The sequence below is a fragment of the Lissotriton vulgaris genome, chromosome 10, assembly GCF_964263255.1.
Source record: "Lissotriton vulgaris chromosome 10, aLisVul1.2, whole genome shotgun sequence".
Taxonomy (NCBI): Eukaryota; Metazoa; Chordata; class Amphibia; order Caudata; family Salamandridae; genus Lissotriton; species Lissotriton vulgaris.
This window is the reverse complement of record NC_141698.1, coordinates 160,850,514-160,867,025: the sequence shown is the minus strand read 5'-3', so window position 1 is coordinate 160,867,025 and position 16,512 is coordinate 160,850,514. Positions and strand designations below refer to the sequence as shown.

The 16,512-nt window shown below is 48.0% G+C and overlaps 1 protein-coding gene across 3 annotated transcripts in view; it reads left to right on the top strand.

The window, feature by feature from the left end:
- VWA3A (von Willebrand factor A domain containing 3A) overlaps positions 1-16,512 on the top strand; it is a 544,099-nt gene that overhangs the window by 299,123 nt on the left and 228,464 nt on the right. For all 3 annotated transcript variants that reach the window (XM_086940772.1, XM_086940773.1, XM_086940771.1), the window contains one exon: positions 3,813-3,910. In XM_086940772.1, coding sequence (XP_086796898.1) covers positions 3,813-3,910 — 98 coding nt within the window. The remainder of the gene's footprint in view (positions 1-3,812; positions 3,911-16,512) is intronic.

Below are 16,512 nucleotides of genomic sequence, written 5' to 3'. Positions count from 1 at the left end.
CTGATGTTTTTTTCCTTTTGAGCATATACATAGAGCAGACTTACATTTTGTTTCATGGAAGAAAACACAACTCTTGGCTCTGACACCCGCTGGGAGAGTAGGAGAGGTTCAGGCATTAATAATCAGAGAACCTTTTTTCCGGTTCACTAAGGACAAGGTGATACTCAGAACCAATCCTAAATTCATTCCTAAGGTGCCTACTGGCTTCCAATTGAATGACCCTGGCATTCTTAGAGCTTTATTTCTCAATACCTCTTGTTTAGAGCAATGACACCTGCCCTCTGGAACTCCCTACCTTTTTCTGCCTACAGTATATCTGACCACTGGACCTTCAGAAGAATGGTGAATACATGGCTACTTTCCAGTCACTAAGCTTCCTTGTTACCACTCTGCTAGATCTAGTGCTGGGATGCCCCATTCCTGGGACAGCCATGCGCTTTACAAATACTATAGCATAACATAACATCTTCACCAGCAGAGAGATCATTACATTCTTTAGACTTGAGTAGATAACTCAAATTCTATATACACAGAACAAAGTATGTATGCACATCAGACCAGCTATTTGTATCATTTGCACAACCACAAAAAGGCTACGCCCTGTTCAAACAGGGGATAGCATGTTGGCTCTCAGCCGGTATTGCTGTCTGTCGTGCCAAAGCAATGCGTTCTCTCCAGTGAAGAGTGAGGGTGCATTCCACCAGGGCCATGACTTTAACTGCAACACTAGGCTTGTGTGCCTTTGCAAGACATCTGCTGTGCACCCACTAAAAGGAGCAGGCATAAGTTCAAGAGCCATTATAGCCTAGACGTGGACACAGCAGCGGAACAGGCAGTCCTGAAAAACCTCTTTCACTTAAGGTGAGCCTGCTTGCCGCCTTCTTGAATTTTATAATGTGTACTGCTTGCTATTCTGATTCAAGCATGTGAATATATAAAAAAAATCCAATGTTGGAGAAGAAATTATTTGTCTATCTGTAACTCCAGTTCTCCAACATTGGTATCTTTTATATATCCACATGCGACTTTCCCTCCTCCCCGGTCAGAGGCTCATTGTATTTTGTTCTCACACTTGTGCTTTGAAATCTGAGCTTTTGTGGCCTCTAGGGGTATTAGAAGTGCTTAAGTTTCCATCTCATTGGCTGAAGTTTGGGTTCTTTTAAATGAGGTGGATGTGTTACTAAACTTACTATGTTTACCTTATTTACTCTATGGTGTACATTTTACACTGTACACTGCTATTTAAATGCACCGGGGATTCCCAGCCTGTTAACAGGGAGTGATTCAAGCATCTGAATAAACAGAAGACACCAAGATTAGAGAACTGTAGTTAAAGGTAAGTAACTAATTTCTTCTGTGTGGATATTCTGAGTTTCCGGAATTTTTGTTTCCGATCAGACTTTGCACAGAAACCATATTATTACGAGTTAAGCCCCTCAGAATAGGGAATAAATAGGTGCAGAATTCATGGATTTCCACATTCTAATGAGTTTAATGTGAACATTTCCTATCTGTTTTGAGCGGGTTTGATGCGTGTTTGATGACTCCTGTGCAATGTGGAGGATGTATGTGAACAGAGTGGCATAGAGGGGGGAAATAGCAAGCGCCCTCTGTGCTGTAGTAGACGGTCTAACATGGTGGGGAAAGGGTCTGACCTGCAAAGCAGCACTTTCTCAAAGTGATTTTACGAGCTGTATCCTCCAGCTGTTAAATTCAGGTCTGGTGTCCATGCACCCGGAAACTCTGGATGCAGGAACTCCAGCAAACTGATATATATATATATTTTTATTTATTTTAGAGTTTTATATAGCTCAAACTAAACCTGAGACATCGGGTATCAGAGTGCTTTACATAGCACCATTTTTGTTACAGAAGGACACATTCATTTTCGCTAGGCACGGGGAGATTAAGTGATTTGCCCAGAATCACAGGATGCTGAGCGTTGTTGCAGAGACTTGAACCCGGTTCTCCAGCTTTGAGGTCGACCGCTCTAGCCATAAGGCTATATCCTCTCGACTTGTACAGAATGCCTGTTTTTGCTATTTGTTTGGCCTGTCTTGACCTAACAGTGCCTGCTTGATGCACCTTCACCATACAAATTTTTTACCTGCAGGTACCAATCACTGCCTACTTTATCACAGGTAGCTACGAATTTAGTCTCTATCTCAATAGGTCTGTTTTCACTCCTGGTTTCATCCTTACCTTCTCTAATGCGATTGTGCAGGGGCGAGCGGGAAACGGAATAGCGAAAGAGTACACTATGCTGGAGGGGCTGTGAAAAAGTGTAAATCCCATCCACCTGGTGTGGAAATGACCTAAATTGAGGAGAATCTAGGATGGAGTGATTAATACCTTGTTGAGTGTTTAGAACACAGATTCTAAGGGAGCCAGGGGTACGATTTCCATGTGGTAGTTGCCGAAATCTACCAGGGGCAAACAGCTGAATATGGTATTGTTAAAACCATAGTTGATGGACAGAATGCAGAACAATGTCATACATTCACCCCAGTACAGAGATCTGGGCCTAAATCCATCGTTTTGTTTGCACTCCACACCACCCCAGTTCAGACATGGCCATATGCAAATCAGTCTGACCCTGTGCCTCATGGGAACCGTCCAGCCCGAACTGCCAAGCCATGCCTTCCCTGGACCGGAAACAAGCTTCCGAGGACCGGATTCTGACATTCCAGCCGTCTTCAGCCCGGCTTGCTTGATTCCAGTGGTGTGGAGAGCATGGGACTCACGTCTGAGCATACCCATCCCACTCGGGGTGACAAATGCAAAAACCACAGTTGATGGACAGAATCCAGAACAATGTCATACATTCACCCCAGTACAGAGATCTGGGCCTAAATCCATCGTTTTTTTGCACTCCACACCACCCCAGTTCAGACATGGCCATATGCAAATCAGTCTGACCCTGTGCCTCATGGGAACAGTCCAGCCCGAACTGCCAAGCCATGCCTTCCCTGGACCGGAAACAAGCTTTCGAGGATCGGTTTCTGGCATTTCAGCAGTCTTCAGCCCGGCTTGCTTGAATCCAGTGGTGTGGAGAGCATGGGACTCACATCTGAGCATACCCATCCCACTCGGGGTGACAAATGCAAAAACCACAGTTGATGGACTGAATGCTGAACAATGTCTTACATTCACCCCAGTACAGAGATCTGGGCCTAAATCCATCCAGCAATGTAAGTAGTTGTGGCACTCTGAGGCCATGACATGACACCTACTCTCTTAGCTTGGCTCCGGTGATTCTGGGACATTCTACCCATTGAGAAGCTAACTTTTTCCATAGACAATAATCAAGTGCAAAAGACTTACACCATTTGAGTCGAAACGTATTGTGAGCTGACCAAGGTGGAGGCGGGCGCACGGGACGGGCATGGAACATGTTTTGTTATAAAGCATGCTTAGCAATCCTTACCAACTGGACAGGTGTTTGCAATGGTTTGTGTCAGAACAATAAGAATACAGATGACCGTAAAGTGCTCCTCGAGAATACAAATTCCTGAAAAAATTCAATGATTTGAAAACTGTTGCTAGTATGACATGTTTTTGTCTATCTATGTTTTACAGTTTCATAAAATGAGAAAATATGTTCAATGTACGGCATCACTTCACCATCAAACTGAAATAACAGTACTTACAATACAAATTAATTATTTAAACAAATCAACATGCACTTAGAAAAGTCCAAGCTGACACATGAATAGAACTGGAATCCACCTGCACATTAACAATTTCATTTAAAAAAAACAAATGTTTTAATTAATTTGAGTCCCAACATATTTTTTTCTGTATTGATACAGGTACAGTTTACAAGAATTATCCAAAGACAAAAACAGTGAGAAAGTCGGTTCCATTTGTAGTTTTGCCAAAAGAAGAAGAGATCTGTTCAACAAAAGAGGTATTTCAATCCACGCAAGCTTATTTTATTGTCCTGAATTCGTTACAAAACCAGAGATTGGGAATTATGATAATAAACACCGAAAATCAACAAGTTGCAGGACACATTAAGATGTGAAAAACTAGATTTGACCACAGTTCATTTGTTTTGAACTGGCCATGTACAGGTTTCAAAAGAATGATGAATTCATAAAACGTTCCCTTCAAAACCCCTGCAAGCCTTTCTTTTTTTAGGCTTCTCACTACAAAATCATGAGACAGACCAAGGTATTGGGTTGCAAGTTTTCACTGATATGCTAAGTGGTTCTGTGGTCACAAAGCCTGTGGTTTTCAGAATCACAGGCTTTGCTACTGCAAAACCACAAGTTGCAGGGTACCAAAGGAAATGTCTTTCTGGCTAATCTAGTGCACTGTGTGAAACACTGAGCTTCAGAAGGAGGAAGAGACATGAAAAGGGCATCCCCTCTTTATTACCTCATTGACATTTATCAGTGTTTTGCAATAGCTTTATAAACACAATTTTGGTCACAGCCGATTGATGTCTCCTCAAAGGATGTAGTATTGGATTCATAAAGGGGAAGCTGTCCAAAGCTGACAGCTTCCATGTTGTAAATACGCATCAGAGGAACATGCAGCAAGCCAGTGGGCCACTTCATGCGCACACAATGCCATTCGTACATGCCATTTATACATTAATTTTTTTAATTTCAGCCATTGGGCCTGTTATTAAAACAAGCATTGGCAAATTCAGTATGTCTCTGTTGTTTTTTTTGCCATGCTGTACTGTATCCCGGCTGTTGTACAACACTACTAAAAATAAAAAAACTCAATGACACGGCCTCTGCATCATTTTATAGGTGCGTTCATGCTTTCACTACTCATGCTCACACCTAGAAATTGATGTTTTTTGTCTTTTTTACCAAGCTGAGATGGAACAGCAAATAAGAAAAGAAACACTGAAGTGCTCTTTTAAAACATAGCACTAAAACAGTTCAATACAAAACTTGAATGGATGAGCGGGTTGCGGAAGGGAGATTGGGTCCGGGAAAGGGTGGGGGAGAAGCAGCGCTGTTGGGGGTGAATAACACAGCGAGCAAGGGAGAAGCAGCATCGAGGGCGGGGGAGACGCAACGTGAAGATAAGAACATGGGTGGAAGAGAGGAACATGAAACATGGGCGGAAGACTCACATGGGGCAGAGAGAGCAACTTCAGTGTGGTCAGAGGAAGAGAAGCATTTAGCAAGAAGCAGCTATGTGGACGGGGAGAGAAGCACATGAGAGAGATAACTGGAAAACACAAGTACGCTTATGGAGCGTTTAAGCAAAAAAAGTAGTTCTCTAAAAGCGAGTAGAGGAAGCATAGAAGCCAGCAAATCAAAGTGATGGTGAAGAGGTTATTCTCCATGTAAGTGACAAACAGAAGATGTACAGGCTGAAACAAAGAGAGCTATCCAATAGAAAGCATATCCTCCGTTGTGTATTCGCCCACCCCATATTCTTTCTGAACACTCGCATTCATTCCAGTATTCAAGAACGCATTGCATAGTTCCCTCCATTGCCTTAAATCCTCATCTATTTTGACATGTCTACGACTAGTTTTCATATGGGCCTTCTTCGGCAAACGCCCATTCGCCGAATATCCCTCATCCACACATCTACGTCAGGGGCATGCGTTCCCATCCATGTTCTCGCTATTCTGATAGATACATCTGCCGTGTGGATTCCTCACCTTGTGAATATCCCCCTTGCGCCAGCAACGTTCGGAAAATTCTTCGTAGCACGCCGGCGTGGACGACGTCATAGGAGCACGGCATCGCGCGCGACTCCGTCTGACGTCACCGACTCCATATAAGGCCCACGTCGGCGTGATGACGTCAGTTCCCTTTTTTCCGCGTCGTCGACGCTAACGGTTTCTGGGATCTTCTGCGATACTTTTGTATCTTCTCTGTTTAGCTGTTACAGTTTTCTCTGTTGGAATTCACTTCTTCGCCGAGGATGTCGTCGAGGAAGACCGGTTTCAAACAATGTGGTTCCTGTTCCAGGATGATGTCGATCACCGACCCGCATTCCGACTGTCTGTGGTGTCTTGGTTCGGGTCACGATGTTAAGAACTGTAGTTCCTGTGACAAGATGAACCCCAAAGCCTCGCGGGAACGGGAGGCGAAGCTTCTGCTTGCAAAGGTGAAGGAAAGAGAAGCCGGAAGGTCTTCGAGGTCGGTATCCAGGCGCTCGAAGTCGAGACAGCTGTCGCGGTCGAAGTCGAGGTCGGCTTCGAGGGCCAAGTCGAGGTCGAGAGAGAGATCAAGGTCCAGAGAGAGGTCGAGGTCCAGAGGGAGGTCGAGGTCCGGATCCAAGTCGGCCTCGGGCCATGCTTCGAGCTCCTCGAGAAAGAAGCATAAGAGGAGTAAACATCACTCCAGACGCCACTCTGGCAAGGAGTCTTCAGATTCGAGGAAGAAGTCACGTAAACATCACAAGGACTTCGTGTCTCCCTCTCCGGCTCGATCTCACGTTGGTTCTCCAGTTCAGGAGCCGGAACAGGATCTGGAGTCGCACCATTCATCGGTGCATGAAGAAGAGGTTCCTCGAGCACCGACTCCGGTTGTGGAGCCTGAAGAACAGGAGGGCCAGGGTGCGCCTTTGCCGGATCAGCCTCCTTCGGAGCGGCCGTTGGGTTCGTACCCACCCTTTCCAGGTCCAGGTCAGGATCCCTCGCAGTTTTTAAACGCCATGTTTGGAGTTTACTCGAGGGCAATGTATCCCACTGGTGCGCCTGTTGGTCCCATGGGTCCTTTGTCTTTCAATTTGGGTGTGCCCCAGGCTTATGCCCCGGCCCCCTTTATGCCGTTTATGCCGACGCTTTGTACTCCTTGGCTCGGTACGGCGCCGCCGAGGTCTTCGACTTCGCATGCGGCTTCGCCGACTCCGGATCGGCTTCGTGGTGATTCGGATAGTGGTGCTTCCCGTCCTCCGGCTCCTCGCTCGACGTCGGCTCCGGCGCCGTCGGAGTCGTTGCCGGATCCATCGACTTCGGTCCGCATGGAATGGTCGAGGCGCAGGGCTCAACGCCTCTTGGAGGAGAAGGAGTATATGGACTCCGAGGTTGAGGAAGGAGAGTTGCAAGATCAGGATTGTTTTGAGGACCTTCAAAACGCAAGTGGCCTGGAACTTTCTCCTGAGTGGGGTTTGCCATCCGTGTCAGATACTCCATCTAAGGACTTGGCACCCTATCATGTTGTTATTAGGAAGGCTGCAGATTTGCTAGGCTTGACTTTGCCCACAGTTGAATACAAGCCCAACATCCTTACGGAAGTTTTGCATTCGCCTTCTTCAATTGTGGAGCCTACACTTCCTTTTACAGAGGCATTGACTGAACCAATAAAGAAGGTCTGGAAGAGACCTTTGTCTGCTCCTGCGGTTTCCAGGTCAGTGTCAAGGCGTTACAGGGTGGCTCCTGATGACCCTGAATTTCTTTCCTTGCATCCTGCACCGGAGAGTCTGGTAGTGCAGGCCGCCTGTTCCAGCAGGGCTGCGGGCTCTTTCCCCCAGGTGCCGGCAGACAAGGACTCTAAGAAGTTGGACCAGTCTGCTAAAAAGATTTTCTCCTCGGGTAGCATGGCCTTGAAGTCCACTAATGCTACTTGCCTTTTGGGGAGATACGTTCATGCGTTGATGGACTCTGTTAAACAACTTTCTCCTAAGCTTCCGGAGGACGATAGGAAGAACTTTAACGAGGTGATTGCTGATACTCAGGCTGCAGCTCGTATGGTTATACAGAGTGGTATGGACATGGTGGACTCTGTTGCCAGGATTATGGGTTCTACTGTCGCAACAAGAAGGGCCGCTTGGCTTAAGTCCTCCGATTTTTCTTCAGATGTTCAGTCTACATTGTTGGACTTGCCATTTGATGGGACAGGCCTCTTTGGCAAGAAGGCTGACGTAGCTCTGGAGAGATTCAAAGACAGCCGGGCTACGGCGAAGTCTTTGGGCCTTCAGTCAAGGGGCTCTGCGGCTAGGAAGTTCAGGGGTTTTGGCAGATCCAATTTTCGTCCCTACAACCAAGGACAGCAGCAGCAGCAGCAGCGTCAGAATCCACTGTATAAAACCTACAGGGGAAAGCAAAGGGGCCGTGGTCGTGGACGCCAGGCCTCCTCCTCCTCCTCCTCTTCCTCTAATAATCAACCCCCTCCCTCTGCAGCAAAGCAGCCCTAGATCCGCCATTCTGGATCATGTGGCTCCGGTGGGGGGTCGGCTTACTCATTTTCTACGGGATTGGGAATCGGTTACATCAGATCTTTGGGTTCTCAATCTCGTAGAAAATGGGTATGCTCTTCCTTTCCAGGAGTTCCCTCCCAATTACCCTCCTTGCCAGGGTTTTTGTTCGGAGGACCATCTTGTTCGCCTTCAGGAAGAAGTCCTGGCTTTGTTCAAGAAGGGTGCGATAGAGGTGGTTCCAGAGCAGGAAAGGGGTCAGGGGTGCTACTCCCGGTATTTCCTGATCCCCAAGAAGGATGGCAGGTTACGTCCAATCCTGGACCTCAGGATTTTGAATCTCTATCTCAAGCAGGAGAAATTCAAAATGCTCACTCTTGCGCAGGTTCTTCAAGCGCTGTTGGAAGAAGACTGGATGGTGTCGATCGACTTGCAGGATGCGTATTTCCACATACCCATCCTGAAGTCGCACAGGAAGTATCTCCGTTTTACGGTGGGATCGCAACACTACCAGTTTGCGGTCCTTCCGTTTGGTCTTACTACTGCGCCTCGAGTTTTCACCAAGGTGATGGCAGTGGTGGCGGCACATCTCAGGAGGTCGGGGATACCTGTATTCCCGTATCTGGACGACTGGCTGATCAAAGCGGAGTCGCCCGAGAGGGTGCTTCATCACCTGCAAGAGACATCGCAGCTGTTGTTCAGGTTGGGTTTTTCGATAAACGTGCCCAAATCTCACCTGGTGCCCTCCCAGCGCAACCTGTTCATAGGTGCGGTACTGGACACTACTGTATGTCGTGCATTCCCTCCTCCGCAAAGGATTCGCGACATTCAGGAAATGATTCCTTTATTTCACAATGGAGCGGTTGTTCCGGTCCTGAAGGTCCTTCGCCTGCTCGGTCTGATGGCTTCTTGCATTCTCCTGGTCAACCATGCACGCTGGCACATGAGGGCACTCCAGTGGTGCCTCCGCAGGCAGTGGTATCAACACAACGGAGATCTCGGGGAGTCAGTGAAGATCTCCAGAGAAACTGCGGCGGATCTGTCTTGGTGGGGCGTGGAAGGCAATCTGTCACAAGGAAAGCCTTTTCAGCTTCCCCCATCGGTGGCCACGGTGATAACGGATGCATCCACTCTAGGGTGGGGTGCTCATCTGGGGGATCTGGAGGTCAAGGGTCTTTGGTCTCCAGAGGAAAGGTTGCTTCACATCAACCTTCTAGAATTGCGGGCCATACGTCTGGCGCTCAAGGCGTTCCTCCCTTCCCTTCGCGGTCGGTCGGTCCAGGTCCTGACGGACAACACGACCGCGATGTGGTACATCAACAAGCAGGGAGGAGTAGGGTCGTGGTGTCTTTGCAAAGAGGCTCTGCGTCTCTGGTCCTGGGTTCAGGACCACCAGATTTGTCTGATGGCGAATCATCTGGCCGGGGTCCTGAACGTACGTGCGGACATTCTCAGTCGGCAGTTCTCTGCCGACCACGAGTGGAGGCTTCACCCGGAGGTTGTTCGCAACATCTTTCGGATGTGGGGAACTCCTCGGGTGGATCTGTTCGCCACTTGCGAGAATGCTCACTGCCCGTCATTCTGCAGTCTCCAGTGTCCGATGCAAGGAGCATTGGGGGACGCGTTTCAGTTGAGCTGGGGAGGTCAGCTCCTTTACGCGTTTCCTCCCATACCCTTGATTCCTCGGGTTCTGAGGAAGATTCGCCAAGACCGGGCCCAAGTCATATTGGTCGCCCCGGATTGGTCAAGAAGGGTGTGGTACACAGATCTTCTCCACCTCTCCTCTCACCCGCCGCTCCGTCTCCCTCTCAGGGCAGACCTCCTCTCTCAGATGGAGGGGCAGGTTCTACACCCCCACCTCCAGACATTACACCTTCATGCCTGGAGATTGAACGGGGCAATCTGAATTCTTTCTCTCTCCCTCACGATGTGATGGATGTCATACTTTCTGCCAGGCGCGACTCCACCAAGTCCATTTATTCGTATAGGTGGTCTAAGTTTGTATCTTGGTGTAGGGAGAGGGATGTTGACCCGTTAAAGGCTCATTTATCTGATATCTTGTTGTTTGCTCTTTCTCTGGCGCGGCAAGGGTTTGCTGTTGCCACTGTTAAAGGTTACCTTTCAGCCTTATCGGCATTTCTCTGTTTGCCGGATCAGCCTTCTCTTTTTAAATCACCTGTGGTATTGAGGTTTTTGAAGGGACTCACTAATAGGTTCCCTCCTTCTCCCTTCATTGTGCCTCATTGGGACTTGAATCTTGTGTTGACCTATCTGATGGGTTCGCCGTTTGAACCCTTACACAAGTGTCCAATGAGGCTTCTTTCTTTTAAGACGGTCTTCTTAGTTGCAATTACCTCGGCAAGGAGGGTAAGTGAGCTTCAAGCTCTTAGTTCCAAGCCCCCGTTTTTGTCCATCCATGCTGAAAGAATGGTTCTTAGGACCAGGGCTGCTTTTCTGCCTAAGGTGGTTACTCCCTTCCACCTAGGTCAATCCATTACCCTTCCTACCTTTTATCCTCCCCCACACCCTTCCAAGGAGGAGGAGAGGCTTCATCGCCTGGACCCGAAGAGAGCGGTTAGTTTCTATCTTGATAGGACTAAAGACTATCGAATAGACGATCAGCTCTTCGTGGGTTTTGCTGGCTGCAAGAAGGGCAGATCGGTGCACAAGCGCACACTTTCCAGATGGATTATTCTCTGCATCAAGATTTGCTACTCTCTGGCGGGTAAGGACCCTCCTGAGGGTATTAGAGCTCATTCAACTAGAGCGAAGTCTGCTACTTCTGCATTGTCTAGAGGTGTTCCTGTTGAGGACATTTGCAGGGCCGCGACTTGGGCCTCCCTCCACACTTCTGCGAAGCACTACTGCTTGGATGCTGAGGTGAGGACGGACGGCCACTTCGCGCGCTCTGTTCTCCAAGATTTCCTGGTGTAGCGGAGTGGACACCCTCCTCCGGGAGTGGGGACTGCTGTGGGACTCTATTCACAAGGTGAGGAATCCACACGGCAGATGTATCTATCAGAAGAACAAGTTACTTACCTTCGGTAACGCTTTTTCTGGTAGATACAATATCTGCCTGTGGATTCCTCACTGACCCACCCGCCTCCCCGTTGTCCACTCTGCTATACATGGGTTTATGTGCAAATGTAATTATGGTTTTGTATATCTGATTATGTATAGTTTTGCACTTTAATTGCTTTTGATTTGCATGTACTGTGTACATTGTGTATATATATATATATGTATATGTACTCGTTGGTCCGTCCGGGTGCCTCGAAGGCACGGAAAAAAGGGTGGAACTGACGTCATCACGCCGACGTGGGCCTTATATGGAGTCGGTGACATCAGACGGAGTCGCGCGCGATGCCGTGCTCCTATGACGTCGTCCACGCCGGCGTGCTACGAAGAATTTTCCGAACGTTGCTGGCGCAAGGGGGATATTCACAAGGTGAGGAATCCACAGGCAGATATTGTATCTACCAGAAAAAGCGTTACCGAAGGTAAGTAACTTGTTCTTCTGCGCCGTGCTAGCACTATGATTGACTGACAGAGTTTATGGGCTATCTTGCTTTGTGTTTTTGGGCTTCTGTACCTGTTATATCAGGCAGTGTAGCAGTGTCAGCTCCATAAGGAGTCCGATGCCACTCTGCACCCTCTCCACCACCTTGGCCCAAAAAAGGCTAACCCCAGGGCATCCCCCGGTTAAGTGTAGGAAGTCCATCCCCTCTTCTCTGCACTGAGGGCAGGCATCTGAACAGTCCAGTGCAATGGGGTACAACTTCACAGGGGTCATATAGGTGCGGTGCAAGTAGTTATTGGGTAGGAGATTGAAGCGAGCATTGCATGATAACGTATGTGTGAGTATGCCCTCTGCCTTCCTTGCTCAATCATCGAGGGGCTCCTCCAAGTCCGCATTCCATGTTGCAAATGACCTGGGAGCGCGGCCCTTAGAGTAAACCCTCATTGCATTGTATAGGAGAGAGATTAGCCTTCGCCCAGCTCCACAAGTGAGCAATGCATCCAATGTTTGTGTTGTCTTTAGGATGACTGAATACGTGAGCCAGGTTGCCTTAATTAGATTGGATACACCAACATAATGCAATTAATGGCCCCTCCCCAGCCCAAAGTCCCTGCATGCCTGCTCGTATGAGATGAAAGTCTTGCCTGGGTATAAGTCTGCCAATATACTGCACCCCTTCCCCCTCCTGCCAAAGCTGAAATGACAACATTGTTCATCATTGTCCGCACTGGAGCAAGTACCCACACCAACAGTTCCTGATGGAATGGAGCATGCTTTAAGATCAGTTCCACAAAGCATTACCAAATGCTTGCGGTATGTTTAACTGTATATGGTACATCATCAGGATCGCCCGCCCCCTCCATCAATGCTATCAGGAGCCTATCCAGAAGGACCTCCCCTCTTATAAGCCTCTTTTCCCAGCTGTCCCCTGCGTCTAGCCATCTGGAAGAGTGTACTGCAAAATAGTGGAGGTCTAACCGAGGGGCCTCCAAGCCTCCCTCCTCATTAAACCGGTTCAGAGTGTCCTATGCCACTGTACTACAGTGGCCATCCCAATAAAGGTCCACTAGTATAGAGTTTAGCTGTCTGAACACTCGCCTGGGGATAGGGCATAACAAATTCTGGAGCACATAGGGGCAGCGGGCAGCACTATCATTTTGGCCACCATCAGCCCACCCATTAAAGAGAGGGGTAGTGTATTCTAGAAGGACACTGAACGTCTCAGAGCATCCATTGTTCTAAGTACATTATGGTGCAATGACTGCATGTCCTCTGTCGCCACCTGTATACCCAGGTATCTAGAATATCTTGTCTCCCATTTCAGCCCCAGGTATGGGAGTCTCTCCAGGGCAAGTCCAGCCATCCGAGCCAGTGGGAAGATCAAAGGTTTATAAACATGTTAAGTCACAGCCCGAGTAGGCACCAAAGTCCTTCAATATCCATAGTAGATCCGGCTCTGCCTCGCGAGGCGAGGCAACATAGAAGAGGGTGTCATCTGCATACAGCGCTATCACATGGGGGGGGGGGTCCCACCTGTGCAAAAGCCCCACCGCTCCAGGTCCCTTCATGCCCAAATTGCCAGCGGCTCGATTGACAGCACAAATAATAATGGCGAGAGCGGGTAGCCCTGACCTGTGCCCCTCTCCAGTAGCCATTCCGGGGACCGACTCTGACCCACATGGACCTGGGTGCTCGGCGCAGAGTATAATAATTTGACCCATCTGCGAAACCAGGGGCTGAAGCCCGCCGCACGCAGAACTTCCAGCAGATACCCCCAATTAACAGTGTCAAATGCTTTCTCTAAATCTATGGGTACCAGGGCCAGTTCCTCGTCTCTGTGGCGCACCTCATGCGTGATATGTCAGCCTTCTTATGTTCATGCCGGTGCAGCGGGTGGGTATAAACCCACACTGGTCTTCATGGATCAGGTGGAACATATAGGGAGCCAGCCGGATTTCCAAGATCTTGCATAGTATTTTAATGTCCAAATTAATCATGGTGAGAGGTCAGTAGGCCGCTGGTTAGCTGCCGCCTCCCTCCCCCCTGCTTCAAGATCATGGCTATCTCCCCTTCTCGCACACCTCCTCATACACCTGCTATAGAGGCTGTGCTAGCTTCGCTGAGTGTGACTGAAAAATATTCATGGGAAGCTGTCCGCTCCCGGAGCCTAGGCCCCGGGCATTGACCTCAGTGCCTCCTGGATCTCCTTGACAGTTATCACTACGTCAAGATCCTTCACCCCCAAGGGTGGGAGCCCCCTTCACACCAACCCCCGGATAAAAGGGACATAGCGATCCTTATGCACCGCGGGGTCTGCCATATATACTTTCTGCAAGTGCTGCTTACATACATCTAAGATCCCCTCCTGGTGTGCACTAGGTCCCCACCTGCTTCCATCAAACGGGTCATCAAAGGTGCTGCCTGTTCCTTCCATAGAATTCAATAAATAGATGCCCGTCCACCTCGGCATGAAGCCTCTGGCGATACTGGCACAACGTGTATTTGTCCAGCCTTTCCCATACGTCCCCAATTTGCATGTGCAACCTCCTCTCCCAGTCTCCTACGGCCAAGGCAGCCGGGTCTCCGCCTGGACCTCTGCCAAGGTGCTCTCTTCCTCATCTAGTTCCCTCTGTAGCTGTCTGCGTACCTCGCACATGAATCCCATACTTCCTCCTAACATCACTGTTTTCATTGCTTTCCATTCAGTAGCTCTGCCACCCCCCCCCCCCCCACCCCCCCAATTGGAAGCCATGTATTCTGTTAATGCCTGCGACAAGGCTTCCCTCCCCACCTGGTCGCTAACAATGTCAGGGGCCAGTCTCGATCGTCGTGGTTCCAAAGTGGGAGCGCACCACTGTACCACACATTGCACAGTGACCATTTGCTGCAAATATTGACCATCAACGCAAAGCTGTTTTCAAAAGAGAATATAACTGCTCTTACAGTAATCTCGGTAATATACAATCTGAAGGAATTAAAATGGCGTGGTACGAACGCTTCACAAATAATATATGCTGCACAAAAATGTATAAACAATGGTGGGTTGCAGTGTACCAAGTCACCAGAAGATTTTTGGGAACAATTGGGAAAGATTCTTCTAAATACATTTCCTGTCCTACCGGGACGTCAAGGTCCACAAAATGGAACTTATGAACCATGGTTCGATATACAGCTGCATAACCAGAAGAGGGAAATTACAAGAGAATCGAGAAAAGTATTTATGGCTGTAAGATCTGGAAAACCAGCTATAAACAACAATATTAAAGAAATGAAGAAGAACTTTAACCCCTTCGCTGCTGGCCCGTTTCCGCCGCTGTGCGGTAAACAAATGAACAGGGGCGGGCCATGACGAACCCCAGCCGTCATCAGCACACGAGCACCGTAGTGCATGACGGCTGGGGTTCGTCACCAGCATATAAGGGGTTAAAGAGAGGTGCAGAGTGGCAAAAAAGGAACATAAGGAAAAGCTGTGGGAAAATTACTCTGGGCCAGCAAATTACCTAACAGTTGTGAATTCTGGGGCATAATAAATAAGCTAACTAAGGGAACAGGAATGTCACAAAAAGCAGCAATAAGTGAGAAAAGTTGGAAATTACATATACACAACGTATATAATAATATAAACCACGAGGTGTTGAAGAAATTGGAACCTGGGCCAGACACTCTGCAGGAGGATAAAAATACAAAAATTCACACTGACCCCTCCTCAGGGAAAATAGTACAACGTGTAGAAATTTTAGTCCACCACAATAAGGTTCAACTTGAAAATAGTTCACAGGATTCAATATATAATGGCTCAAACATCTTAATTGACAACAACCGACTAAAAGAAATAATAAAAAAATTGAAAAGAAAGGTAGTAGCAGGGCCTAATGGACTTCCAAACGCAATCTTCAAACACAATGTAGAATTTTGGGCAAATTTTCTTACTCCACTCTTTAATTACTTGTATATACAAAATGAGATCATTAATTCCTGGAGAGGGAGCATTTTTCATCCTATATATAAAAACGGTAATCGCAATGAGCCTAGTAATTACAGGCTCATTGCCCTAACTGATTTTGATGCAAAGCTCTATGCTTCCTGCCTATTATTACATCTACAGGACTGGATGGAGGAGAAAGGTTTAATTCCCAAATATCAAACTGGTTTTAGGCAAGGAATGGGTACAAGCACAAACCTGGCAGCAATTGCACTTCCCACAGAAAAAGCAATTTTAAAGAAATCAGGTCTATTTGTATGCTATATAGATTTAAAATCGCTTTTGACAAAGTTTCATGTGACCGACTATGGTCAAAATTGAAAGGATGGGGGGGACCAACAACAACTAACTAACTCCATAATATCCCTCCATAGTGAAACTTGGGCCCGGGTAAAGCTGGGAGATGGTAGCATAGTAAATGTAAATTGATACTTGTATAGCGCAGCGCACTACTCACCCGCAAGGGTCTCAAGGCGCTTGTACGAATACCGCTGTGGAACCCGTCCTGGCTTTCCCTGTGAGGAGTCCACTCCTGGGCCCCCCCAAGGTGGAGGCCAGGCTTCCTTAGCATTGTGGGGGCCGTTGTGGAGATTAAGTAAGCTATTGCCCAGAGTTACAGAGTGGGACTCTATGATTAGAATAGGCACCGAGGCAAGAATTATCAGGTCCGTGGAATTTTGAGCCCAAGACCCGCCGAGGCGGGGAATTGAACCCTGGTCCCGGGATAGACCTCTGCGTCAGAGTCTGCCGCTCTAACCATTGAGCCACACTTCTCCACAGAAGCATAGCATCATCCAAGATCAATATAACAAACGGCCTGAAACAGGGGTGTGTCCTGATTCGAGCCTATTTAATTTGTACCTTGCAGACCTAGACAACCACTTGTCAA